This window comes from Herpailurus yagouaroundi, unplaced genomic scaffold (assembly GCF_014898765.1).
Source record: "Herpailurus yagouaroundi ecotype Mexico unplaced genomic scaffold, PumYag 77, whole genome shotgun sequence".
Lineage (NCBI taxonomy): Eukaryota > Metazoa > Chordata > Mammalia > Carnivora > Felidae > Herpailurus > Herpailurus yagouaroundi.
Window position 1 is genome coordinate 30804563 of NW_024412388.1, and position 26387 is coordinate 30830949.

At 50.5% G+C, this 26387-nt stretch overlaps 1 protein-coding gene across 1 annotated transcript in view; it reads right to left on the reverse strand.

The window, feature by feature from the left end:
- The window catches only part of HPCAL4 (hippocalcin like 4), a 12134-nt gene extending 5779 nt beyond the window's left edge, over window positions 1–6355 (reverse strand). Inside the window, exons 1-2 of the mRNA XM_040469754.1 lie at window positions 6201–6355; window positions 85–254 (exon numbers count right to left, since the gene is read on the reverse strand). Coding sequence (XP_040325688.1) covers window positions 85–246 — 162 coding nt within the window. The 5' untranslated portion in view covers window positions 247–254; window positions 6201–6355. The remainder of the gene's footprint in view (window positions 1–84; window positions 255–6200) is intronic.
- Window positions 6356–26387: the final 20032 nt, after the last annotated feature.

The window sequence follows — 26387 nt, forward strand, 5'->3', positions numbered from 1 at the left end:
CGGCCATCCGGCCCGCCCCCTGGGGTTGATTGGCCCCGCCCCTGGCCACCAGCCCACCTCCTGGGATGGCCTGGCCCCGCCCACCTTGATGTAGAGCTGCTGGAATTCTTCCAGGTTGAGGATGCCGCTGGGGCAGTCCTTCAGGAAGCCTTTGTACCACTGCTTCAGCTCCTGCTCGCTGAATTCGGTGTTCTGAACCAGGTCCTCCAGCACCTCTGGGGCCAGTTTGCTGTTGGTCTTCCCCATGGCAGGGCCTAGAGGACAGGGGCTCCCTCAGTTTGGTTCAGGGCAAGGCCGCCTCACCAGCGGTCCCCAGGTCCCCATAGGACAGGTTCTCTTTCTCCACAACAACCCCTCCCATAACAAGTCCCACATTCTCACTGCCAGGATTCCTCCTTCCACAGCAGGATGGGTCTCCTGCTCTTACCTCCACCCTCCACAGCCTCCCCCACTTCCTACAGCGAGGCTCTATCCTTCACACACTTTCCCACAGGACGCCCTGCCTCCCCCACCCCCTTCCCCTCATCATTCATTTCTCTCCCATAGCGGCCCCTCCCCCCTCCTGGCAGCTGGTTTTCCCTCCTGGCACCCAGGATCACCACCCCCAGGTCTCGGCTCCTGGCCTTCTGGCTGACTGGCGCTGATGCCACAGCCTGCATCCTCCCCTCTCCCGTTTACACCTGGCATAGCCCCCCACACCCCTAGAGTCTTAATCCCTTCTCCTTGCTATTTAGAGCTTTCCACGCTTGGCCCCTACCCGCCTCTGCAGGCTTTTTTCTGCTCAAGGACCTGAGGAAGGTTCCTCATATGTCCCACCCCCGGCACCATCTCCCAAGTTCTTCCTCAAGGCTTTCTGGGCCACCCCAGCAGGAAGCTTGTCCCTCCCCTCCTCTGTCCTAGCTGGTAGCATTGATGACCCTGACTAATCCTGTTTTTCATTAGTCACTCATTCCCTGAGCATTTATTGAGGCTGGCTGTGTTAGGTCCCATGCCAGTGATGGGGATAAAGTAGATACGGGCCAACCCTCAATAGCTCATAATTAGGCCAAAGAGGTAGCTGGCTGATTGTCAAGGGCCTTCAATCCATGCCAAGGAGTTTGGCCTTTACCCACAGGGATTTTAAAGCAAAGGCTGAGAAGATGGCATTCAGTCCATCAACACAGAATGCTTACAAATGGTAGGTCCTGAACTAGGCGCTGGGATGAGAAAGTAGGAATGTGTTTTAGAATTTTTCCTTTGGCTACAGCGTGCAAGATGACCTGGGTGGGGGAAGGTACAGAGAAGAGAGGGGCCTGCCGCATGGTTCAGGTGAGAGATGGTGACACTGAGCAGAGGCCGTGGAGTGACATGGATGGACCGAGCCATGTTAGGAGGAGGCGCTGGCAGGACTCGGGTGACTGAATGTGGGGATGAGAACAACACAGAAGTTGAGGCAGAGGCTCAGATTTGGGGCTGAATGAGTGGAGGTGGTGTTGCTGAGAAGCGGGTTTGGGGAGGATGAAGAGTCATTCCCCCACTGGAACAGGAGCCCCTCATGTAGCCTGTGACAGAGGAGTTTCTGCAGAGGGAGGTACAGGCCCTCCCCAGGATGTATCAGGAGTGAGGCCTTGCCAGGCCCTGAAGGCCAGGTAGACATTCTTGGCTGACCTCCATGGGAGGAATATCCCTCCAGGAACTGTTTCCAGGACCTGGCCCTGGAGGTGAGTTTGACCTGCCCAGAGTCTCTTTGGGTGGGCACCAGACTCCGACCCCAGGGTAGCCTGTCATGAAGATACTCTGGAAGAGGAAGTTGTCAGGCTAGCAGAAGAAATTCCTCTTCCATAGCCCACTGCATGCCAGTGTGGCTTCTAATCCTTACTGCTAGGGGTGCCCTGAACAACCAGATCTGAGATTGGTCTGTTCCATGTCCCCTCCCTTGCTATGTGGCTTCAAGTTAGTTACAAGATATCTCTGGGCCGCACATGCCTCCAGTGTGCCATGAGGAAGATCAAGCAGGAGTGGGGGTAGCGACATCCTCCCCCGCCTACCACCCCCAGAGGATGAGGAATCCTCTATGCTCCCAGGAGAAGCCAAGGAGGGGGAGGCATGCCATCCTCCGGAACCCCGAACATGGGGTCCAAAACGGCTGCACTGGGCACACGGATGCCTCTGGAACACCTATGGGCAGAAGAAGGAGGCAACATCCCCTGCTGACCCCTCCCCAAGTCCAAAGCACACTGCAGGCTCAGGGTGTAGCCAAGCGAGCTAGAGAACCCAGAGGGAGAGGTGTCCAATAGGGGAGGTGGAGCCTTTCCCGGGTTCTTCTGGGGGATGTGCCTGAGCGTCTGTGTGAGGGGCTGGGTGTGGGCGGGAGCATGTCAGTGAATGAGACCGCAAATCTGTCAGAGCACACATGTCTGCGTGTGTGCGTCATGATGTCTGTGTGGCTCTGGCCTTCCGTCCCTTGACTCCTTCCTGCCTTGTGCTCCCTCCCCACAATTCTCTATCTCTTGGGGTCACACCTGTTCCCAGCCCCAATTTGGTCCCAGGCCCACTGAGGATTATGCCTCTTCCTTCATTTCTCTTCATTTCCTCTATTGTTCTTGGATTGCTAGTCAAAGCTGGCAGTCCCTTTAAGATATCGCCTTATTTGGGGGCGCCTGGGTGGTGTAGTCAGTTAAGCATCAGACTCTTGATCTCGGCTCAGGTCATGATCTCACAGTTTGTGAGTTCAAGCCCCACTTCGGGCTCTGTGCTGAGGGTGCAAAGCCTGCTTGGGATTCTGTCTCTCCTTCTCTCTGCCCCTCCTCTGCTTGTACTAGCTCTCTCTCTCTCTCTCTCTCTCTCTCTCTCTCTCTCTCTCTCTGTATCTCTCTCTCAAAATAAATAAATAAACCTGAAAAAAAAAAGATATCCCCTTATTTTAGTGAAAACTGGAACCCAGAGAAAGGAGACAACTGGCTCAGAGTTACACAGCAGGTCAGTGGAAGGGTCCAGATGAACACCCAGGCTGAATCCATGCCACCTGCCTGGACTACTCTCTCCAATTTATGACTACTCTTGTCCAGTACAGACCTGCCCCACTCCTGCCTGCCTTCTGGGAAAACTTCAGCTCTGATCTCCCTCTTGGCCTCAGTGGGTCCATCTTACTGTGCTCCAGCCCACTGTATCTGACATCCAGGAAATATCCACCCCTCGGGGTAGCCCAACAGCTCCTCTGACTCCCTTCATCTACAACCAGACACCCTCAACCTGTGGCCATCTTCTCTCTCCATCGGCCCTTCCTTCCTTTCCTCCTCCATCCCAGAGTGGAAGTGCAATCTTAATTACCTTTACTTTCCCCTCTTCCTTTTCCCTAGGTCCAACTTGCAACCAAGCCCTGCTGTTCTTTCTTTTGATGCTCTCCTGGAAACTTCACCATGTCCTCTGCCCCCCCCCCCCGCCCCCCATCATCAAGGCCAGGGGCACAGCTAAAGGGGCTGAGATCCAGCTGAAGCACTGCATGCGAAGCCATGCCCATGGGCTGAGCTGCCTCAGAGGAAGTGTCTTTCTTCTGATTTCTCCGTTCTGAGGCAGCTTCATCTCTGGTTTTGCCCATAAGTATACGATACAGGCTAGAGGTGGATATGCCCATGGGCCCCCTTGTACTCTAGAATCTTCTAGAATCTGGCATCAAGGTGCCCACCTGTCTAGCCTTACTTCCCACTGCTCCCCTCATAACTACATGCTTTTCAGTTAGTTTTCACACAGCCGGGATCTATTTCCCTATTGCATAGTGGCTTTCCCCTCCCCTAATATCCTTTCTTCCCCTCTGGGCTGACGCAGCTATCCTCAGCACTCAGGCCTGGCTGAAGCCTACTTCCCAGCCTGGACAGTGGACAGTCAGCAGCACGCACCCAGCCTTTGAGGGCTGTGGAACTGAGCCCCACAAGTGTGTGGACTCCAGAACTCTCTGACCCTCACCTTGTGCTCTAGAATTCCAGAATGGAACCTGATTTGGAAGAGATCTTCATATTAAGCCCTGGCCCAAGCCAAAAAATATTCTTAAGTTTTTTGCTCAATGGCAAAGAGTTTATCCCCCTCTGCCATATAACCAAGTCCACTTTGGGGCAGATCGGAGAGTGAGAAAAGCACTTTTCCCATCATTCCGAGTTCTGCCCTCTGGTAGCTGCCTCACACCAGTCCCGCTCTGCCCTCTGTGGCTGTGCAGAACCGCCGGCAGAGACCCAAAGGCCATGTCTGGCACAGAGTAGTTCAATGAATGTCCCTTGGTGGATTACACAAGAGGGGCAGAAACCTCGTCTTCCTCCTTGGAATGGCGTCAGTCTCTTTTGTTTATCTGTGTTCTCCTGCCATGGCACCCACTTCAGAGACAGTGGAACCCAGACCCGGGGAAAGGAAGGGTTCACTGAAGGCCAACTACAGCCCACCAGTAGCAAGGCAAAGGCCCTGGGGGCATGTTCTGTTGGGACTGCGGCCCCGCTGAACATCTGCAGGTTCCCCTGCCTACCTCTTGAGGGTTGCCCTCCAGCTGTGAAGGAGCTGGCACTGCCCCGTACACAAAGCTGCTGCCCCTCTGTGCTCACAGGCTTCTTCCAGAGGGCAGAGCTCCAGGTTGTGGGCTTCAAATGGGGAAGTGGCAGTGAGGGTAGGAGGGATTGAGGGAGGCAATAATCCCACACCCTCACCCAGCTTCAAAGGAGCTGGTGCTGAGACGGTTGCCATGGTGACAACAGCTCCCTGGTCAGGAGATTTTTCTCCTTCCTCTCCTCCCTTTGCTCCTCTCCAAGCAGCTGCCATAGCGGCACGTCTTCTCCCTCTCCTCCTTAACGAGGGGCAGGGCATTACAAACAAAACATGGGCCCTAGTGACCACCTCCACTTTGGAACTGTCCGTGCCACGTGGGCTGGTGGGCTGGGAGGGGACTCCGGACAGCTGAGACCGGGCCTTGGCTTGGAGAGTGTGTGGGAGGGGGAGGCCTGGGTAAGAAGCAATGCCCCCTTGGTGAGGACTAACGCCCCCCGCCCAGGCCTCCTCTCTGAAACGCCTAATGGCTCAGGGCAAGAGTGAAATGGTCCCATCTGCCCATAATTAGCCACAGAACCAGAACGTGTCAGGGTTGGAAGGCCGTTCAAGACCATCTCATCAAGTCCACCCTCTGTCCGGCCCCCTTCCCCATTTCAAGAAGGGTCAGAAAGGGAAGTAACTTGGTCAAAGGCAAACAGCAGGTGGGGCAAAGGGAAGATTTAACCCAGCTCTCCTGCCCTCCAGATTCAGGCCACCTTAGGGAAAGGAGTGACACAGTCCACATGGAGCTTTGGCAGATCCTTGTGGGGCAGCAGGAAGATAGGAGAGAGAGAGCGACTGAGTGCAAGAAGGCCAGAAAGGATTCAAATTAGAGATGTTTGAGAGGCAGGACTCAGCACCTGTGAAGGGTGAGGGGAAAAGGAGAAGGCTGGGACCTTGACAGCAGTGACAGTCAGGTATGGGTAGCCTGCTGGGGGTGGTGCCCCTGGCTCATCCTCCAGCCAGGATGAGAGGCCAAACACGGGACCACTGCCTAGCCCTGGGACCATGGGAGGTGGCAGTGCTGTTGAGGAAGTGTGAGGAGAAGAACTGGGGGGGGGGGGGGGGGAGGGGTTCTTCCCTCCCCCAGGTATGCTGTGAGCTCTATCACCTTGAGGGGTGGGAGATGGGGACAGTCTGAGGGGACAACGTGAGGTGGGAGTAGGCTCTCCATGGAGGTGGGGGCTGTCTTTGGGGACAGGGACCTTGTGATGTGAAGTGCAGAGCTAGCTGCTGGTGGGGCCGGGTGGCATGGGTAGGGGCTATCTGTGGAGGTGGGAGGTTGCCATGGTGCTGGGCAACTAACTACCCATAGGCAAAGGGGAAGGGTGATTACTGCCTCCTCGAGCACCAGCAACACCACACCCCCAGCGTGGGTGGGTGTGGGTGTGGGTGTGCGGTGTGTGTGTTGGGGGCCAGAGCAGTGGGTGTTCTTACCTGAGCTGGGAGTAAGAAGGCGGCTCTGCCTCCTTCCCTGAGACCCATGGGGCCTGGATTAGGGTGGGAGTCCCTGCCCGGGGGCAGCCCTCCAGATGCTGCCGCCTATGGAGGAACCAGGGGTCAAGGAGATGAATGAGGGGAACAGGAGAGGAGAATGGGAATGGAGAGTGGAGGGGGAGGGGACAAGGGCCTCTGCCCGGCCCCGCCCGCGTTACCTGAGGCCGCTCGCCGGGTCGCTGGATGGCTCTGAGCCTCGGCGGGCCGCGGGGACCGAGACTGGCTGGCGGGCTGGAGGCCAGGCTCTCCGAGGTCCGCACCGGAGCCGCCTCCCAGCTCTTGTATCACTATGTCTCTCGGAGGCGACACGATTTGCATAAGCCCCGCCTCATCCCGGGCAGATCGGGCGTTGATTGGCTCCGCTGGGGCGGAGTGGCAGGCGGGGTTTCAGGTGGGGACTGGATGGCCAGTGAGGCCCGGCAGCCGGAGCGCGCCCCGCCCGCCCGCGCTGACCTTCTCGTAGTCGCGAGGAAGGGGGAAGGGCTGTGCCCCCGACTGTACCCCGCCCTAGGGTTCAGACTCCGGGCCTCAGTCTGCGGCCAAAGGTGATGATTGAAGTGGATTCGCGCAAACAACCGCACGGTTGCTGTGGAAACGGGAGAGCCACAGCCGAGTCTCTAAGCCTTCCCTTCCAGGGCCCCAGCCGGGGGTGGGGATGGAAGAGGGGATGAGTCACAAGATGCGACCCCCTCCAAGTCCCACCCGAAATTGGAGGGGGGCGACGGGGAGCTGCAGAGAAGCTGACTGGTGGAGGGAAGAGCTAGGGTGGTCGCCCGCCCACGCCTTCGCTTCGCCCCCTCAACACACGCCCTGCGCTGCCGGCGGGGAACTGAGAGGAGGGTGGGCGGGCGCGGAGAACGCAGCGCCGATGGCGAAGCGTCCAACCTCTATCTGGACCCACGCTAGTCCTGGGCTCCCTAGCCCCTAATTCCGATCCTCTCCAGACAGGCCTTCCTTATTTCTCACGGGCCCCCAAGAGGCCTCTCGGGATCTCCCCCAGAAAGTCCCCCTGCCTACCCCATGCACCTTCCAGTCTCCACCCTCCCATCTTCCCGTCCCGCAGACGGAGCCGGTCCCCAGCCGCCGCCAGTCTCCCAGTCTCCGGCCTCACATGTTGACACAAACCCGAGGTGGTTTACACTGAGTGAGTCTGGAAGGTTTCAGGGCCCCGGGAACACCTCTTCCCCGCACTTAGGGGTCTCCCCAAAGCCCGGACGGGCCGCCCTGGCTGCCCTGGCAGCTGAGAGCTCCCCACCCAAGGGGGTGGGAAGGAACCTTTTTATTCCAAACTGGGAGGGGGCTGGCCGGGAGGGGAGCAGGTATCTCTCCCGCTGGGCCACGTGCGGAGGAGGGACTTCTAGGCATCTATCAGAAGTGGGGCGGGGCGTCTGGGGATTGGCCGAATGGGAGCGGGGATGCTGAAGAGCAGCGGGGGATGGGGGGAAGAGGTGAGGCTTCTGCCGAAAGAGCAAAAGTTGAGGTGCGCCGGATATAAGGGATGAGGACAGGCCAGCCAAGAATGGAGGCGAGGCTTCAACGACTGGTCCCCAAAATTCCCGGGCCAAGCTCCCGGCAGAAGGAACCCATGGACATCTCTTTGTGGGAACCTGACCCATTCCTGTGGAACCCCCGTTTTACTGTCCCTTTCTTACGGCTGTGGACTGTCTTCTCTCTGGGGCCCTAACAGGATGACAGCACTACCTGGGCCTCCAGTTAGCTGGCACATCCCTGGCCCCTTGATTGATGATTCACAGGGACAGGTGTTTGAAAGTCCTGACACTATCACTTCCTGAGCACCTTCACCTGCCCTGGGGACACGGAGACAGGCAAGAACTCATCCCTGCTCACAGATAACCATAATCCAAAGCATGAGGAAGTGGGAAGCAGCAGCATGGGTTGCTGGAAGTGGTATCTGAAACTCTAAAATGGGGCCCTACCTTTGCCAGTTATGCTACGTATTACCAAAGTCAAGACCATTCTCTCTCTGGGCTTCCCAGTCTACGGGAAGTTGTGGGAGCTGGTGCCAGAGGCCCAGGGGAGCAAGGGAAGAATTTCAAGTAGAAGAGTGAAGACAGACTGTTTGCAGCCCTGGACAGAATTGTGTGGGCATGACTCTGTTTCACTACACTTGTGAGCTCCTTAACAACAACTAACATATACTGATGAGAGCTTACTTTGTGCTAGGCATTGGCACTATGTAAATATGATGTACATTTTATATCCTAACACTTTATATGTATTACCTAATTTGTTCCTCACAAGAACTCTATGAGGCAGGTACTATTATGACTCCACGTAACAGATGAGGAAATTGAGGCTCAGAGCCCTTAAGTGACTAGCCCAAGCTCACAAAGCTAGTAAAGCTGCAGGGCTGGGATTTGAACCCAAGCAGGCTGGCTCCAGAATACACTATTAGACAGAAAAAATACTGCCTGTCTTTAAGATCTTTCAAGTCCTTAATGGCAGGGACCTTGGATTGGAATATTCTTTATCTGATCCTCCAAGGCATGAGAAAGGCAAACAAAGCCCAGCCTCCTGGGAGCAGCTTCTGGAACTCTGAAGTGGTCGAGACATAGGGTTCCAAGCTCTCCTGGACTGCAAGAGGGCCAGAATGTGGCTGCACCTGACTCCCCCATCCCCCACCCTGGAATCAGCATGGGATCCAGGAATCCCAGGTAAGCGGAGAAAGGAAGGCAAAGGTAGTCGGTGAAACAGGATATACTGGTCCTTCTCTGGCTGTTTAAACCAGGCAGGACCACTCATGCAGCCTCGCCCATGAATCATCCCGGGCCCTGTGACTGTTCCTGACCTGCAGGTCATAACCCATCTTCCCCTGCTTATAACACTTGAGATCCTGATCTTGATCCTGTCTCTGCCTTTAGGTTTGGTGTTTAAAACAATAATGGTGGCTGTTACCGAGTTGCTTCCCTATGTATTAAATTCCCTGCCAAGTCCTTTACCTGCATCACCTCACATAATCCCACGGATGACCCCTGCCATTAAAGATATCTAACAATCCATTCAAACATGAGCATCACCAAAGTGGATGCTGACCTTAGTGCTAGACCAAAGACTTAGTAGGTCTTCGTTCTGCCAAGAGTTAACACTTTAGTTATTGGATCAAGGGGAATAGTCAGGAGAGAAGCTTAGGGATGGGGGGGGGGGGGCGCGCGTGGGGGCGCCCAAGGCCTACGATTACCTATTTACCAATCAATTTGGAAGTATTTTGGTGTTTTAACAACCAGTTCAGCTGTACCAGGCATGGGGACTGAATTTCACCCCTAGCATACTTTATTTCATGGCAGTAGATGGAGGCTCAGAGAGCTTAGACAATTTGCCCATTGTAACACAGCTCATTAGTGACAGAGAGGACTCCAATCTAGGTCTGACTCCAGAACCCACACTCTTAGTACTGACTGACCTGTGTTCCTAGGAAGAGAGAGCTGGGGTTTCCACTTTCTGCAGCTAAAGGCTGAGCCAGGGGAATGTGGTTTAACTTCTGGGACTTTGTTGTGGCCTTACTATTCTCAGGCTTGGAGCCTTGGCAACACCTGTTCCATGTTGTTGAAAAGAGCAGGCCGTGCCCCTGCAGAGTGAGGAGGGCAGGCTGTATGGGACAGCGTGCATGTGTGGGAGACCCCAAGAGCGGACACAGAGGGAAACCTCAGTAGGGTTTTGATGAGGACAGAGGTCTGCAGGCAGCGGACACTTCAATTTGCTTCACCAGAGTGCTAGCATTCCTCACATCGGGTACGGACAACAACAAGGATGCCTTTATGATGGATAACACCTTCCTCGCTCCCTGGGTTTCCTCAGACTTGGCTCCTGCAGTCTGGTGACAGCTAGAATTCCCCTGGGTCTTAGATATTTCAGTCTTTTTTGTGGCTGGGAGAGAGTGAGATCACCAGCTTTGGGCTCCTTCCTCTCCCTTATTGGCTAAGCGGGACATTTTTTTTTTTTCTTTTCCAAAATAGAAATCTATTATCTTTTTTCTCTTCCTGTTAATACATGATGGCTAAACAAATGATACAGAGAGAGTGGAAATCCCCGCCCCCCCCCCCATTCCTCCCTTGAGCATTTCCATGCAGGGGACCTTGCGTTTTTGTCTGCCCTTCATTCTCCTTCTTCTGGAGAAGCCCTATAGCACAGTGGGTTAGATGTGCAGACTCTGGAGCCAGGCTTTCCAGGTTTTCATCCCAGCTCTATCACTCACCAGCTGTGTGACCACAGTCAAATTACTTAGCCTCTCTGTGCGTCAGTTTCCTTATCTGTAAAAAAGGGATAATAATAACAGTACCTATGTCAAAGGGTTACTCAGTATTAAAATGAGTTAGTATATGCAAAGTGCTTAGAACAGATTTTGCTTTGGGGAATTACACAGCCCATATTGTGTACAGTCTTGGTGGAATTATCAATCCAGGTGCCCTGCCTTCCTGTGGACAGGGTTGGGCATGAGACCCCAGTAGGGTTAAATGGATACCCCCACCCCCCACCCCGCCCAAGCGAATCTGAATCTTGAGTAAAGTGACTCAAGGACACTAGATGGTTACCGTTGGTTTATGCCAGGGCAGTGCTGTGATGACTGTCCACTCATTCCTGCTATCTGAATCCTCGGGAGTGACTCTAGTACACGTCCACGTACAAGACCTACTTCGGCTTTTCCTTTGGTTCTGTGAACCACCTACATCCCTCCCCAAAATTCCTTTTCTTTTCTTTTCTTTTCTGTTCTTTTCTTTTCTTTTCTTTTTTCTTTTTTCTTTTCTTCTTTCTTTCTTTCTTTCTTTCTTTCTTTCTTTCTTTCATTATCTAGAGGAGATTTCTACTTGCCTACAGAAAACATATGAGCTTGGCATATTTCTCTCTGTTACGACTCTTGCTTGCAAGTGACACAGAACCAAATTCACAATGGATTAAGCAAAAAGAAACTGTAGTAAGAGAAAACCCAGGAGGAGATTGGACTTTGGGGATGGCTTGATTCAGGGGTTTATACAGTGTGATTAATATCCGACCCCTTTCCAGGGCTTGGCTTTGCTCTCCCATGTTGACTTCATTCTTGAGATCCACATAAAGGCAAGATATCTGCCAACATCTCTGGGCCAACACACTCTCAGGTTGGAGTGCCACAGAAAACAAGAGAGCTTCTCTTCCCCCAGTGCAGGTAGCCAGCATTCTGGGATGGTTTTCACTGGCCTGGTTTGGGATCCATGCTAAGCTCAGAACAGTCACTGAAAACAGGGGATACAGTGCACTGACTGGCCAAGGCTGAGTCACTTGCTTACCCCTAGATAAGGTCAACTCCTCCCAAAGAGTGTGTACCCAGAGTAGGGAAAGATGGGTGTTCTTACCAAGGACAGCAGAAATTGCCAAATTATAAAAACACATCCAAGCTCTACTATCAGGGTACTGACAGGAAACAGATGGCGGCACTCAAAGAGATGACTGAAGATAGGTCAGTGAGGGAACTATTTGCACAGATATGGGCAGGGTTGAGAGAAATCAACAAGGTATTATCCAACACTGGGGCTAGCACCCTTGGAGAGCCATTGCCACCTCCAGACCCCAAGGGGCAAGGAGAGGGAGCAGAGCTGTTGTTGTAGAAGGGAGTCTTCAAGGGAAGCTATGGTCTTTGGTAAGGAAACACAGCACTGCCAGCACATAGCCTGATAGGGAGAGACTGAGGGTGAGTAGAATAAGCACCTGACCTCCTTCGTTTTTTTTTTTTTTTTATTTTTATTTTTGAGAGAGAGAGAGAGGAGAGACAGAGTGCCAGCAGGAGAGGGACGGAGAGAGGGAGACACAGAATCCGAAGCAGGCTCCAGGCTCTGAGCTGTCAGCACAGAGCCAGACGCAGGGCTCGATCTCACAAGCTGTGAGATCATGACCTGAGCCGAAGTTGGTCGCCCAACTAACTGAGCCACCCAGGCGCCCCAACCTTGATCTCCTTCTATTCCCACATCCCAGAAGTCTCCTACTTATGTCTCCCGTTGGCCAAACCCAACTGGAAGCCAGAGGGCAAAAAAGCCCCACTGATGCAGTCCCCACAGCAGCCTCCTGGAGCGGCACACAGAGGGCAGAGAGTGGAGGCAAGCAGAAAACAAACCTAATAGGAATAGATGATGCCTACACCTATATCTCTCTGTATACACACATTATGTATTTGTATGTAAAGTATCTATATATCTATCCGAGTGCTTAGGCTTTCAAGTTAGACAGCTCTTGGACAAGTCACTTCACCCCTCTGCAGTTCAGTTTCCTGGTCTGTAAGTGGGAATACTAAAAAGAACTACTTGTTGTGTGAGGGTCCAGTGAAGATAGAGTCTTTACTGAAGTGCCTGTCATTCACATAAACATATGAACCATGGCTGTGAAAGTGCTGTATTTGTTGGAGCAAAGGCTAAGCTGCTGTAACAAATACACCCCAACATACAATAACTCAAAGAGAAGTTTATTTCTTGTTTACATAGAGTCTAGGGTCGCTGTCAGGTGGATGGGTGGCTCTCCTTTTTGCAGGGATTTGGGACTGGGGCTCCATCTACCATGTGGTTCCACCATTCCCTGGGACCTCCAGCCAGTGGAAAGGGAAAGAGAGAGTGGAGGAAGCAGATGGTGAGGGTGCCCAGAGAGTTCTAATTGGAGGAGGCCACTACCCCCACCTAGGCTGGAGGGGCAGAAGAGAAAATGAAGTCAGCCAGAGCCCATGCTCACCGCACCTGCTGCTGCCATCACCAGAGCCAACACTGCGGCTGCCCTGAAGGAAGCCAGGAACTCACCCTCTTGGCTGATGCTACAGTCTGGAAGTCTGAAGTCACTTGCTGTTGCTGTTGGACACTGAAAGCACAGCAACCAACGTGTGGTTACTCGTGCAGGGAATGGCGGTTATGACCCACAGGAAGAAGCCTACTCCAACTCACTATGGGCAGTCACATGAGAACCTATTTTTTCCTTTCTCCCTCCACCCGAAAGCCCACACCAGAGAAGCAATCACAAGGAAGGGGGTGAGTGCCTAAGAGCTCCCTAACTGCCTCCAGCCGCTGGAGCCTTAAGTCTGCCCTTCACGGGGTGGGGCTGAGAAAGAGCTTTGAGTCAAATGTGAAACGGAAACTTTAATTGAAATTCAAGAACCAAAAGCGATTGAGATGATGGGCTTAGGATTGGGGTAGGGATGAGTGAGAGGGTGAGAGGAATCAACTCCCTTGGTCCGGTGCTGATCTTCTTAGTGACCTCCTTCTCCTGTCTGCCATTGCCAATCCCTGGCACAGCTCCTTCCTTTACCCTGGCTCTGGTTTGCTTAGCCACTGAGCCCAGGGAATGCCTGGTCCTTTGGCAACCTGCATACACACACCCCAGCAGTCCTGGCCAGCTCTTAAGACTTCCAAGGGCCTTTGGGAGTACAGGAGCAGATCAAGGCATTCACGGGCCAGCCTGGCCATTAGAGGAGGTAGACCCACCATAGAGGCCCCATAGCCTCAGTCTGTACTCGTGGAAGACATTTGGCTCAAGTTAGACCAGTGAGATGTTGTCTCCCGGGAATCTGGAATTTTGAATGGAGAGGCACAGAAACCTCAGTGTCTTTACAGCAGAAGCACATTGATGGAAGTGCTCTGGGAGAAAAGTCCTCTGGTTTCCTGCGGGGGGCGCTCTAGGTCTGCCCTTCTGTGAATCGCCTTGGTTGTTCAACCCTGTCTTAGAATCCATGCGCTACTCCATGACCCTTCTAATGTTCATCCCATGCTCTCCTCACTCACCCTCCCTCCCCCCCCCCCCACACACCTTTTTAAGTTAGCCAGAGCTGGTTTCTATGGCTTTCAGCCAAATGGCTCAACTAATAAAAGGCCATTTAAGGTCAGAGACGGGAGGTGCAGTGAGAGGCAGATGCCAGCAGAGGGCACTGTGCGCTCACTTAGAGAGGCCCCAAAGGTTCTGGAAGCCTTTGAAGGGAAGATGGGTGGAGGAGCCAGGCAGTGGGGGGAAGGCTCTTTCTTGCAGTATTTTATCCTAGCAAGTGTAGGGAGGACACACAAGGAGACGATGATGAGATGGAAAGTCGGGATCTTTGCTGCAATTGTATCTATGTCATTCATCTCACTGTGTGACCTTGGACAAGTCATGTAACCTCTTTGGTTTCCCCATTTGTAAAACTGGGATAAGACTTGAACCTGCTTGATGAGGTTGTTGTGAGGATTAAATAGAACAATGCCTCTTCAGTGCTTAGAACACCGTCTGGCCTATACACTGTTAATACATTTTAGCTATTATTGTTACTCTCATCTCACCAAGCACATAATCAAAGGGCCAGAGATAGAGCCAGAAAATGACAAGGGGCACACAAAAAAAAGGCTACTGGACAGTAGTCACAGACTTCAGATGATTCCAGAGAACGGGAATGTTATCAGGAGGTCCTCGGTGCAGAGGAAGAGGAAGAGAAGGGATGGAAGGACAATTCTGAGGGCAAAGGTTGGTGGAATGATCTGAAAAAGGGAAATGGGGACATTTACCCCTTTGAGGTGAGAGGAAAGGAAATCAGGAGAAACACTGGGAAAACTGGGGACAGACGTGGAAGTCAGGAGGCTTCCTCCCCTTACACAGGCCTCTAGTCTTTGGGAAGCATGCCATGCGCTTAGTTGGGGTGGTGGGGGTGGCTGAGGAGGCTCAGCTTTCTCCACCCTCGCAAGCCTGGGCCTTTTTTGTCATGTGAGTCCTACTTTGTCTTCTTTTAGTTTTTACCATTCATCCATTGATCACATATTTATTGGATGCCTATTAAGTACTAAGCTCTGGAAATATAAAAGAGTCTCTATTAGTCTGGGTTCTCAACAGAACCAAAAGAAGATCATAAGTAGATAGATAGATAAGAAGAAGAAATGGCTTATGCAGCTATGAATGCTGAGAAATCCCAAGATCTGCAGTCAGCCAGCTGGGGATTCAGGAGAGCCTATGTTCTACGGTCTGGTCTTTGTCCACATCCGAAGACAGGAGACCAGTGTCCTAACTCAGAGATAGTCAGGCAGAGAGAGCAAATTCTCCCTCAGCTTTTTGTTCTATGTAGGCCTGAATGGATTGGATGCTGCCCACCCACACTGGGGAGGGCAGTCTGCTTTACTGAGGCCACTGATCCAAATGCTAATCTCCCTCAGAAACACCCTCACAGGCACACCCAGAATAATGTCTGGGCGCCTCATCGTCCAGTCAAGCTGACGTGTGAAATTAACCATCGTAAAGACCAACATGGCAACTCCTTTCATGCAGTTTATGGTCAGACAGGAGCACCAGACACAACAAGTAAAACAATGACTGAGACAAATGAACAGGGTCTGTGATCAAATAAGCGGGTCCCAAATGGAATGCAGATTGGAGGTTCGGGGGAGCATCTCCAAGAAGATGCCATGTTGAGGATTGGAAGTGGACAGCCAGGGGAAAGAAGAGGAAGAATATTCTGGTGAGGGAGTGAGGCTCAGGGAAGTGTGAGCTCAGAGAAGACCTTTGTGGCAGAAACAGAAATGAGTTTGCTGAGAGAAGTGACTTCACTGGATTTTATCCTAAGTACCATCAGACTGTTTTGTAGCTGGGGATGGGCTACACATCCCGAATTCCATTGTTCAGGGTTACTCAGGCTTTTAGCTAGAGACTGGGGCAGGGGCGGGGGGGGGGGGGTGCTGCAAGTAGAGGTGGGAGAATGGGAGTGGTAGAGGGCTGGAATCTGGGCTAGAGAGCCAGCAGCCTGATGGAGAGGGATGACAAGTAAAACTTGGGACAAGGGTCTGCAGACCTGCTCCCATGGCCTTCCATACCAATAACATGGAAGGTAACTGGGAGCTTGACTCCCCGTTCTGGATATTGGGAGCCTCTTGGGTGCTGGGTGGGAAGGTGCCTTTGTATCAGGGTACTTGGTGGGGGCGGGGGGGGGAAACCCTAACAGTAGCCAACCCACTGAGAGGGAAGCACTAAACGTATTCCTCTCCTCCTGGCAGACAATGGCTAGCTAGATTGAATTCTGGGGTCAATTCCAGATCTGAGTTCTAGCTTCTGCTCTTGGGTGATTATGTAGGAAGAGAAAGAGCAGGGCTCAAGACAAATCTGATTTGAATCCCAACTGTGCCCTGTACTCCCTGCTGGGACTTCTCCTTCACTGATGCTTGGTGTCCTCCTCTCTGAAGTAGGATTAATAATGGTCCCGGGCTCATAGGATTTGTTGTCAGCATTAAACGAGGCAATGCATGAAAAAATACATCGCTCAGTGTCAGGCACATAGCAGGGATTCAACAAATGGAAGCTGCTTCCCTGTGCCTTAGAGAAAGCTCCAGTTTCCAGCTGAGACTAGAGGTGCCCCATCTGGGACCAGGTTGTATGACCTGGGAGGCTCTGCGGCCTAATTCACCCCCTATCTGCAGACAGAGCCTGGTTCCATGGGGTGGAGAATCTGGCTCCAGATCTGGAAAATGGGGAGGTAGCAGTGGAGGGTGGGGGAGAGCAGAAAAAGGCAGATTTTGAAGTGATCCGGAAAATATCACACTGTCTCAAAATTGGAAACTCTGGGGTGACTCATGGGAATCGGCATTTTCTGTACACTGAAGTTCGCGGACTACTGACTTGTCTATCTTATCTATTTTCGGTTCTGAAAGACTCAGGCCAAAGGAGGAGAAGCAAAAAGCAGAAGAGTGTGTGGCTTGGGTGAGGAGCACTGGATGGGAAAGAAAGGCCCCCTGCAATAAATTAGATGTACAAAGGGTGAGGTCCCAGGTTTTGACTGCAATGGGAACTGTTTTTCCCCTTCGTTTAAAAAGAACAAACAAAACGCTTTTGTCATTTGAATTCTGAAAGGAAAGTTTGCAAGTGGGGAGAGATTTCTAAGTAAATCACCCAGTTCTGCCCCACCTACAGCCCCCATGATGGCAGGCACTGTGCTACACAGGGCTGCTGAGCAGGTGTGCACCCTTACAACTGGGACAGCTGATGAAATGTTGCCAACTGAACGCCCTAGTTGGCCAAAGGTACACGGTAACTGCACTAAATAGTAAATTATTTATAAACATAAGTTATAATACAGATTCGTTAGTTCATTGGGTACCATCATGAACATCGGTCAATGGTCCTCCTAAAATAGTCACTTCTGAGAAACCCCCGTGGCTCTCTCTGCTACTTCGCCCACGTCTCTGCAGACAGCACACGCTGCGTTGCTCATTCTTTATGAAGCGCTCTGTGCTCTAGAGGAATCATCAGTTTATCTTTATCCTCAAATTACTCACATGTTAGAGCTTCTAAATAGTTTACCCTTTCCGCTGGCTTTCTTCTTGGTGCATTATACTTGTATAACTAGTAAGTGGGGAGGGTTTTAACATTTTCTTAGAAGATCCAGAACTTACAGAAAAAAAAAATTTTTTATTTTAATTTTTATTTATTTTGAGAGAGAGAGAGAGACAGCACAAGAAGGGGAGGGGCAGAAAGAGGGAAGGAGAGAAAGAATCTTAAGTAGGCTCTGCACTACCAACACAGAGCCTGATGCAGGACTTGAACTCACAAACTGAGATCATGACCTGAGCCAAAATCAAGAGTCAGGCATTTAACCGACTAAGGCACCCAGGCACCCCACAGAAAAATTTTAAAGATGAACATCCAGAAGAAAGAGACAGTGGTGTTTGGGTAAATGTTTCTTTTATTTATTTATTTTTTAATGCTTATTTACTTATTTTTGAGAGAAAGAGAGAGAGAGAGAGCAGGGGAGGCACAGAGAGAGAGAGGGAGACAGAGGATCCAAAGAGGGCTCTGTGCTGACAACAGAAAGCCTGATGCGGAGCTCGAACTCATGAACCATGAGATTGTGACCTGAGCTGAAGTCAGATGCTTAACTGACTGAGCCACCCAGGCGCACCAAGGGTAAATGTTTCTTTTAAATATCAGAAAGAAAAGTCTTCTGAATCTGAGGGAGAAATTTTTTAAACATATTAATAATTACTAGTAATATAAATGTTGAATTAAAAAGTATCCCAATTTTATTAGAAGCTAAAGGCACCCACCTTCTGTGGCCCTTGTACCATTCAGAATGGCAAGCATGTTCGGCCAAAGTTCATGGTTTGTATCAGTCAGGGTTGGAACAAATAAGCGGAAACAGTATGAATAATATAGAAAAAGGAATTCATCAAGGGATTAGAGTTTATGCAACTGTAGGGTTTCCTTAAGGTTGAGGAACCTCAACCTTAAGGTTGAGGAACCTCAACCTTAAGGTTGAGGAACCTCAACCTTAAGGTTGAGGGGGGTGGCTTCTCTCAGTTCCTCAATGTCTGGGAAAATCTGACACTGAGGGCTAACATCATCTGGAACCATCTTCACACATACATCAGGTGCTTGATCCTGGTGTCAGTGGGGACCTCAGCTGGGGCTGTTGTTGTGTAGACATGAGACTGAGATCTGGCCAACGAACTATGAGTGGAAGTGATACTATCTCTTCTAGGTCTGGCCCATACAAACTTCTCGTATGATCCTTTCTCTTTTCCATCTGTCAGCTGAATGCACAGGACTTCAAAGACCTAGAAGAAGGTAAACCCAAAGGTGAAAGAAGTCTGGGATTCTGAGGGACTGCGTAGAGCAAAGCCCTCAAAGCCCTGAACCGGACTGTGACATGAATGAGAGATTACTTCCTATTAAGCCATCTACAGTTAGGAGCTGTGTGTTACAGCAGCTAACATTCATTACCCTGACTAATAACCATCTCTGTTCATTTACTAGTTACAGACGACCAGAGGCTTTCATCTGGTGAGATCCGGTGAGCTGTAAACATCTCTAGTGGTTGAGGTCGGTGTCCCCACTATTTCAAGAGCCCTTGGCACGGTCACTGTGTCAAGGGATGGTCTTGTAACTCCTATCAGCTAACACATGTTTGAAGGAATTTTGATGATCTCATATGCCTCTTTCGGACAATGGTCACAACTCATGAGTTTGTTTTGTTGGTGCTTTGTTAGGGAAAAGGGCAATCTCCATTGTCTTCCATCGCTAGGTTTATAAAAGAGCTGATATCTGGATCTCTTTTGCGCCCATGAACATGGAGAAGTGTTCACCTCCCATCTAAAGGCAGTCCAGGGTACAAATGTCTTCCCCCTTACCGAATCCAACAGTAATTCTATGGTGTTACCCCTCTTAATCCCCTCAATAAGGCAGTTGAACAAACTCCTCCTTGAAACACTTTCTTCATTTGCCTCCTATAACACACCTTTCCTATAACTTGCTGGCTTCACCACGGCTCCTTCTGCAGGCTCTTCAGTGGCATACTAATAGGCATCTGAAATCAAACAAGCCCAATTAGAAACTCTTGATTAACTCCTCCAGATCCAGGGCGCCCACACACATCCACATGTCAATCCATAGCACCACTCTGCACCTAGTGGTCAGGCTGGTCACCCAGGAATCATGCTTTTTGCCTCCGTCTCACACCCCCAAACTCTAATCAATCAACAAATCCTACCAACTCCAGCTTCAAAAGATATACACCAGGATCAATCGACTTCTCACCGTTTCTGCTTTTACTATTCTACTTCCAACCACCGTCATCTTTTGTCTGGAAGACAGAAAAGCCTTGGAATTGGTTTACCTCCTCCGCCCTTCTTTCCACATTGTTTATTCTCCACAAAGAAACCAGAAAGATCTTTAGAAGCAAAAACCATCCTTTCAATTCCTTAAACATACTAAATTCTTTCCTACCTCAGGGCCTTTGCACTTGTGGGTCTCTTTTCCAGGAACATCCTTCTCATTGAATGGCTATTTCTCATGCTTCAGGTCCAAAACTTCATGTCATATCCCCAGAGAGCACTTATCACCCTGTATGAATTAAGTTCTCCCTCTTGCTGTGCTCTGTCACGGCACCCTGTTTATTTTTCAGTAGGACTCGTAACTATATTTCTGTTTACATGTTTATACTGTTGAATCGTCAACCTTCATGAGGTGATAATCTCCATAAGGGCATGTGCTACGGACTGAATTGTGTCCCCTCCCACCAAAATTCATAAGTTGCTCTAACCCCCAGTGTATTTGGAGATATATAGTCTTTAGGAGGTAATTAAGATTAAATGAAGGATGGGGTGCAAATCTAATAGGATTGATGGCGTTAGAAGGGAAAGATCTCTCTCTCTCTCAATCTCTGTCTCTCTCAGGACATCTGGATGGCTCAGTCGGCTACACATCTGACTTCAGCTCAGGTCATGATCTCATGCCTTCTAAGTTCAAGCTCTGCATTGGGGTCTGTGCTGACAGCTTTCTCCCCGCTTCCTCCACACCAAGCATACCTACAGAGAAAAGGCCATGGAAGGACATAGTGAGAAGGTGACTGTCTACAAGCCAGGAAGAGGGCCATCGCTGGGAACTGAATCGGCTGGACCTTTAATCTTAGATTTCCAGGCTCCAGAACTGTGAGAAAATACATTTCTGTTGAAGCCACCCAGTCTGTGGTGTTTTGTTATGGCGGCCCCAGCTGAATAGGACAGGAGGGTTAAAGAACCTGTTTGTTTCCATTTTTTTATCGCTCACACTGAGCTTAGTGACTGGTACATGGTAGGCACGGGAAAATTATTTCCTGAATAAATGAATGGACTCCACACAAGCTACTTGTACAACTGCTTTGGCTATATATACCACCCTTGTGCCGATCCTCAAACTCCCTAAATATTAGGCCCATGTTACGGGAATTTAAAGAACAGCTTTTCCTTTCCCCTGCCCCTTTACTGATTACTGGAAACATCACTGATAGCTTACTGCCCACTTCCCCCTCGTTAAGACACTCTACCCAGAACTTAACTAATCAAGACTGGCCCACAAGATGAAACCCGTGTGCCTCCCCTGGACTAACTGTAACCAGCTCTGGTGAGAAAATGAGGCCTGTCCACTTGGCCCTCGCTCAGGGCTGGGTTAATGGGTAACCGGGTTTGGGTTTTTCCGGGCTCCTTCCTGTTTTCTGTGGAAACGGTGATCTGCAGTGTGAGGACGCGGCGCAGAGAACAGCCTGGAAGAGGTGTGGGTATTACCCGCCTGCCCCGGGTGGGACTGGCGTGGGGAGCTACAGCAGGCTCCAGGACATAGCCCACGGTGAGGTGCTGAGGGGAGCACACAGGCCCGAGTCCCAGGCAGAGCACTGCTGGCCTCCCTGTGTGGTCGAGGGCCAGGCGGCTCCAAGCTCTGAGCTTCTCAGCCCAAGCCCCCGAAGTCCAGAGGCAGGCGCCCAACAGCCAAATCTCTAAGAGGCACCTGTCCACTCTCTCCATTAGGTCCCCCAAGCTTTCACCTCCTCACCATCCCCCTGCTCTGCCCTTGCCCCGCAGCCCATTCTCCTTACAGCAGCCCCAGCAGCTTTGAACATGCAAGGATGAGGTCACCCTTTTGCTCAGCACCCTCTGTGACTTCCTCCCCCATGAAAGCCCACAGCCCTCCCCATGGCCACACGGCCCCACGTCGTCAGCTCCCCACCCCACGCCTCACCCCAGGCCCATTGCACAGAACTCTCCCTGTCACCGCCCTCTTGTGCTACCCTGGCCTGCATTAGTCTGATTATTTCAGAGAAACAGAACCAATAGGATGCACATTATGTATTTGGAGAGAGATTCGTTTTAAGGAATTGGCTCCGATCGCATGGGGGCAGGAAGTCTGAAATCTACAGGGCAGGCCAGCAGGATGGAAATTCAGGCAAGAGTTGATGCAGTCTGGAGTCCGAAGGCTGGAGACTCGCGCAGAATTTCTGTGTTACAGTGTGGGGGCAGAACGGCCTTCTCCCTCAGGAGGACCTCAGTCTTTGTTCTTAAGGCCTCTACTGATTGCATGAGGCCCACCCACAGCACAGAGGGTAATCTGCTTTACTCAAAGTCCGCCGACTGAAATAGCGATCACATCCAGAAAGTGCCTTCACAGCAACAGCGAGAAGGTGTTTGACCAAAGAACTGGGCACCACGGCCTAGCCAAGTTGACACATAAAATTAACATCGCGGCGACTCTGCCATTCTTTGAAGGCGGGCACCTTCCTGTCTCGGGACCTTCACCCTCACTCTTCTCTCTGCCCGAATGTTCTGCTCCAGGATATCCACCACGACTCCTGGATATCCAGAAGTTCCTCCCTCCTTTTCTATGGTTTTTGCTGGATGTCATTTAGTGACACCTCCTCTGACAGCCCAGCGCTCCCAGGCTCCTGTGCTGGCTTCCCTGTATGGAGGTCTCAGGTGAGGCTTGTCTCTAAGGCATAGCTTTCTACTAGCACAATCTCACTGTGAACAATTTTGTTGCTCTGGACTAGAAACTCCTTAATAAAAGGACCTTATCTAACTTGACAGTGGCCAGTGCTTTGGTTGTAATCTCTCTGCTTCAAACCCCACCCCTCTTCTATACTGGGCTTTGTGAGGCTGGAGCTGGGACTCTGAGGCCCACGTTCTGCTTTGCTAGCTGGCTCCCTGTTGGGGTCTGCCAACGAGGCCACTACAGACTGCCCTAAGGGGACCTGGGGTTTGTTTAATCAGATGTGGTGGGACATGCACACACAGAAATGACTGTCATGAAGGAGGATGCTTAGTCACGGTCCCTAGAAACAGGAAGACAAGGCACACCATGCAGGGCCATGTGGGGGAAGCACCAGGGTGGGTCAGGAGGGAGAGGGAGTAAGGGGAAAATGTGGGAGGAGTATTGATTGATTGCAGTTTTCATTGGAAGGGATGGGCAAGGCAGGGTAAGTGGGTCTAGAATTGGCTAGTGTGAATAATTTCAGTGGGCTCTGGGGTATTGGGGCTGTCCTTAGTTGTCCTTCAGTTGGCCCTGAGGCAATTAGAGCAGGTGGATAGTAAATAGTGGCCCAGAGTGTGACAGCCCACTAGAGGACCTGGTTGGCGTTCAAGGCTCCAGACTCATGGTTGGTTTGCATATGAAAGGCATGGTCCAGGGCAAATTGTGTGCTATCTCTAAAGGCGGGTAAACTAGCCTGGAGAGGGGCAGTCCCTCCAGAGTCAGTAAGGCCCCAAGACACCAAAGCATCAAATAAAAGAAAATAAAAAGGCATGATTAATATAGGCATATCTCATTTTATTGTACTTCACTTTGTTGTGCTTCACAGATATTGTGGGGTTTTATTTTTGTTTTTTTGTTTTTGTTTTGTTTGTTTTTTATTTTACAAATGTGACAATTCTGCATCAACGAAATCTGCCCCATTTTTCCAACAGCATTTGCTCACTTCTCATCTCTGTGTCATATTTGGGTCATTCTCACAATATCTCAAAATTTTCATTATTATATTTGTGATGTATCTGTGATATATTATTATTATATTTGTGGTGGTGATCTGTGATCAGTGATTATGACTCCCTGAAAGGTAAATGATGGTTAGCATATTTTAGCAATGAGGTTTTGTTTTTTTTTTTCAGTTTATTTTGAGAGACAGAGAGAGAGAGAGCATGCACACACACAAGCAGGGGAGGGGCAGAGAGAGAGGAGACAGCGTGAGAATCCCAAGCAGGCTCCAAACTGTCAGTGCGGAGTCCGATGTGGAGCTTGAGCCCGTGAACTGTGAGATCATGACCTGAGCTGAAGTAGGACACAACCTACTGAGCCACTCCGGTGCCCCTAAACTAACTTTTATATACACTGGGAAGCCAAAAAAGTCCTTTCACTCGTTTTATTATGCTATTTGTTTTATTGCAGTGGTCTGGAACCGAGTCAGCACCGGGCCCAAGGTGTGCCTGTACAGGGAGGGAGTGTGCAAGGACGGGGGTGGAAGAAGAAACTCCCCTGCATTGTTGCCCTGTGAACTTCCCGTGGGCTCTCCTGATGGCTTCCACTCTCTGTATCACTCCAGCAACGCTTTGACTCCCTGGTAACAGCAGGGCCTCCCCGCAGCAGCAGCTGAGTCCAGTTTACAATTTCCTGTCACTTGCAGAGCCAGCCCCATTGTGCTGTCTCAGAGATACCAGCACCAGGGAGTCAGTGCCCTGTCCCCAAGAAGTCTGGGTCTCAGCCCCATGGAACCCTCTTCCGGATTCAGAGACACCAGCATCCTCCAAGTAGCGCCCAACCTTTTGAGGCCTGCGTTCCAGCTCTGCTGTGCTTTCCTCCAAACTTCCATGAGGTTCGATTACTCACACCTCTTCTCTGAGCTCCTTCAGCCCTGGGGGTGGTAGCTGCTTCCTGCAATTGCTACCTCTCGGTACCTTGATGGTTTTTTAACTGTTCCTTTAGTGACTTCATTAACAACTTTATACTTAGTTAGCCATGATTTATATTCAGTTCTCTCTGTTCAAATAATTGGTGGGTTCTGTCTCCGGATTGGACTCTGGCTGACTGAGAAAATGTGCCAGAAGGGGATTTTTTTTTTTTTTTTTGGCATTACTTTGGTTGTGTTTTTGGATAGAACTCAGTGCTAACCTTACCCACAGACAATGGCATGATAGCAATCTGTGGCATGCGAAGACTTCACAATTCAACAAACTATGACCCACAGTCAACTGACTATTGACTATTGACTATTGACTATAGTCAAATGACTGTTGAAAATGTCAGTGGGGCACCTGGGTGGCTCCGTTGGTTAAGTGTCTGACTCCGGCTCAGGTCATGATTTCACGGTTCATGAGTTCAAGCCCAGCTTGGGCTCTGCGCTGACAGTGTGGAGCCTGCTTGGGATCCTCTCTCTGCCCCTCCCTCACCCTTTCTCTCTCTCTCAATAAACAAACAAACAAACTTTTAAAAAAGAGAAAATACCAGGGGACAAAGTGGCTGTTTCACTTGGTCATTACAGCAGTAATGACAACCACAAGGACCATGGTATAGGAAGAATATTTTTTTTATGTTTATTCTTGAGAGAGAGAGACAGACAGATCATGAGCTGGGGAGGGGCAGAGAGAGAGAGACAGATCATGAGCTGGGGAGGGGCAGAGAGAGAGGGAGAGACAGAATCTGAAGCAAGCTCCAGGCTCCAAGCTGTCAGCACAGAGCCTGACACCAGGCTCGAACTCATGAGCTGTGAGATCATGGCCCAAGCCTAAGTCAGATTCCCAACTAACTGAGTCACCCGGGCGTTGCAGAAGAATTCTTTTGAATGCACCAGAGTGCTTATAGAAAGAAGATGATGAGTTCACATGAATCTTCAGCTGGAATTATGACTGCATTTAAGGAGTAATTAACATATCTTAAAAATGGATGTGTGAATGTCTCAAAAATGGATACAACCATTACTGCAACTTTGCATCTCCTCATTTGGGGGAGAAGATTAGATGTCTCCATTTGTATGAAGGACAGTTTTATTTTGTTAGGTAGAAAGAGTTGTTTTCATTGTCTTATAGGAAGCTCAAATACATGAAGATGTGTGTGTAGGGATGCTGAATAGCCAAAGGGAGGGATGGCGCCATTCATTAAGCTGTTGTCTATTAACTCCAACTCACCCTTCCATACTCTGCCCTGCGATGCTGGGGCAGGGACCCTGCCAACCACATCTCTGCTTTGTCGAAAGCAGACTCCCTATGGGCTTTGTCAGTAGGTGATACGAGGGATAGCAAGGTTGAAGGAAGAAGGAACTGGCTTCTTCTCCTGCGTGGCCCAACCTTTATTATCCAGCAAACTTCTTCACCACAGCCACAGCAGATCCCGTGGGGCTTGTGAATCCAGTTTTTGGTTTTCCCAACATTTGGACACTAGCCTTATTGTGTTTCACTCAGAAACCCCAACCACAGCTGACCGTACCCCTACTCAGAGATCTGAGTTTCAGCTCTGCCTGGCCTCTCCACTAAGCTTGAGTTTTAAACCTTCCCTTTGCTCTCCTAGTCCCGATGGTGGTATTGCTTCCAATAATTGCTTCCTCCCAGATACCTTCTTCTGTTCGTGCCCTGTCAGCTAGACGGTTAATAACTTCATACCTCGGTGACAGTCCTTTAGATGAAATTCTCTCTGCTCAAAGAGTGTGGTTTCTGTATCCTGATCAGACCCTTCCCAATATACATACCTTAGAATGTAGCACTGAAAAAAAATTTGTTGACTAGCAATAACACTTATTGGGTTCTTACGACCTCAGGCTTTGTTGTAAGTGCCCTACAGGCATTATCTCATTTCATCATCAAAGTAATCTTATAGATAGGAACTATTAGCCCTAATAAAAGGAAAAATCAATACTGATATGTAGTGAGTATTAAATGTAATGTACTGCCAGGTAAAGCAGGGCCACTTGATCCAATACGGAAGTTAGGCCATGGGAGGGGCACCTGGGTGGCTCAGTTGGTGAAACGTCCAACTCTTAATTTTGGCTCAGGTCATGGTCTCACAGTTGGTAAGATCCAGCCCTGTGTTGGGCTCTGCACTGACAGTGTGGAGCCTGCTTGGGATTCTCTCTTCCCCTCTCTCTCTGCCCC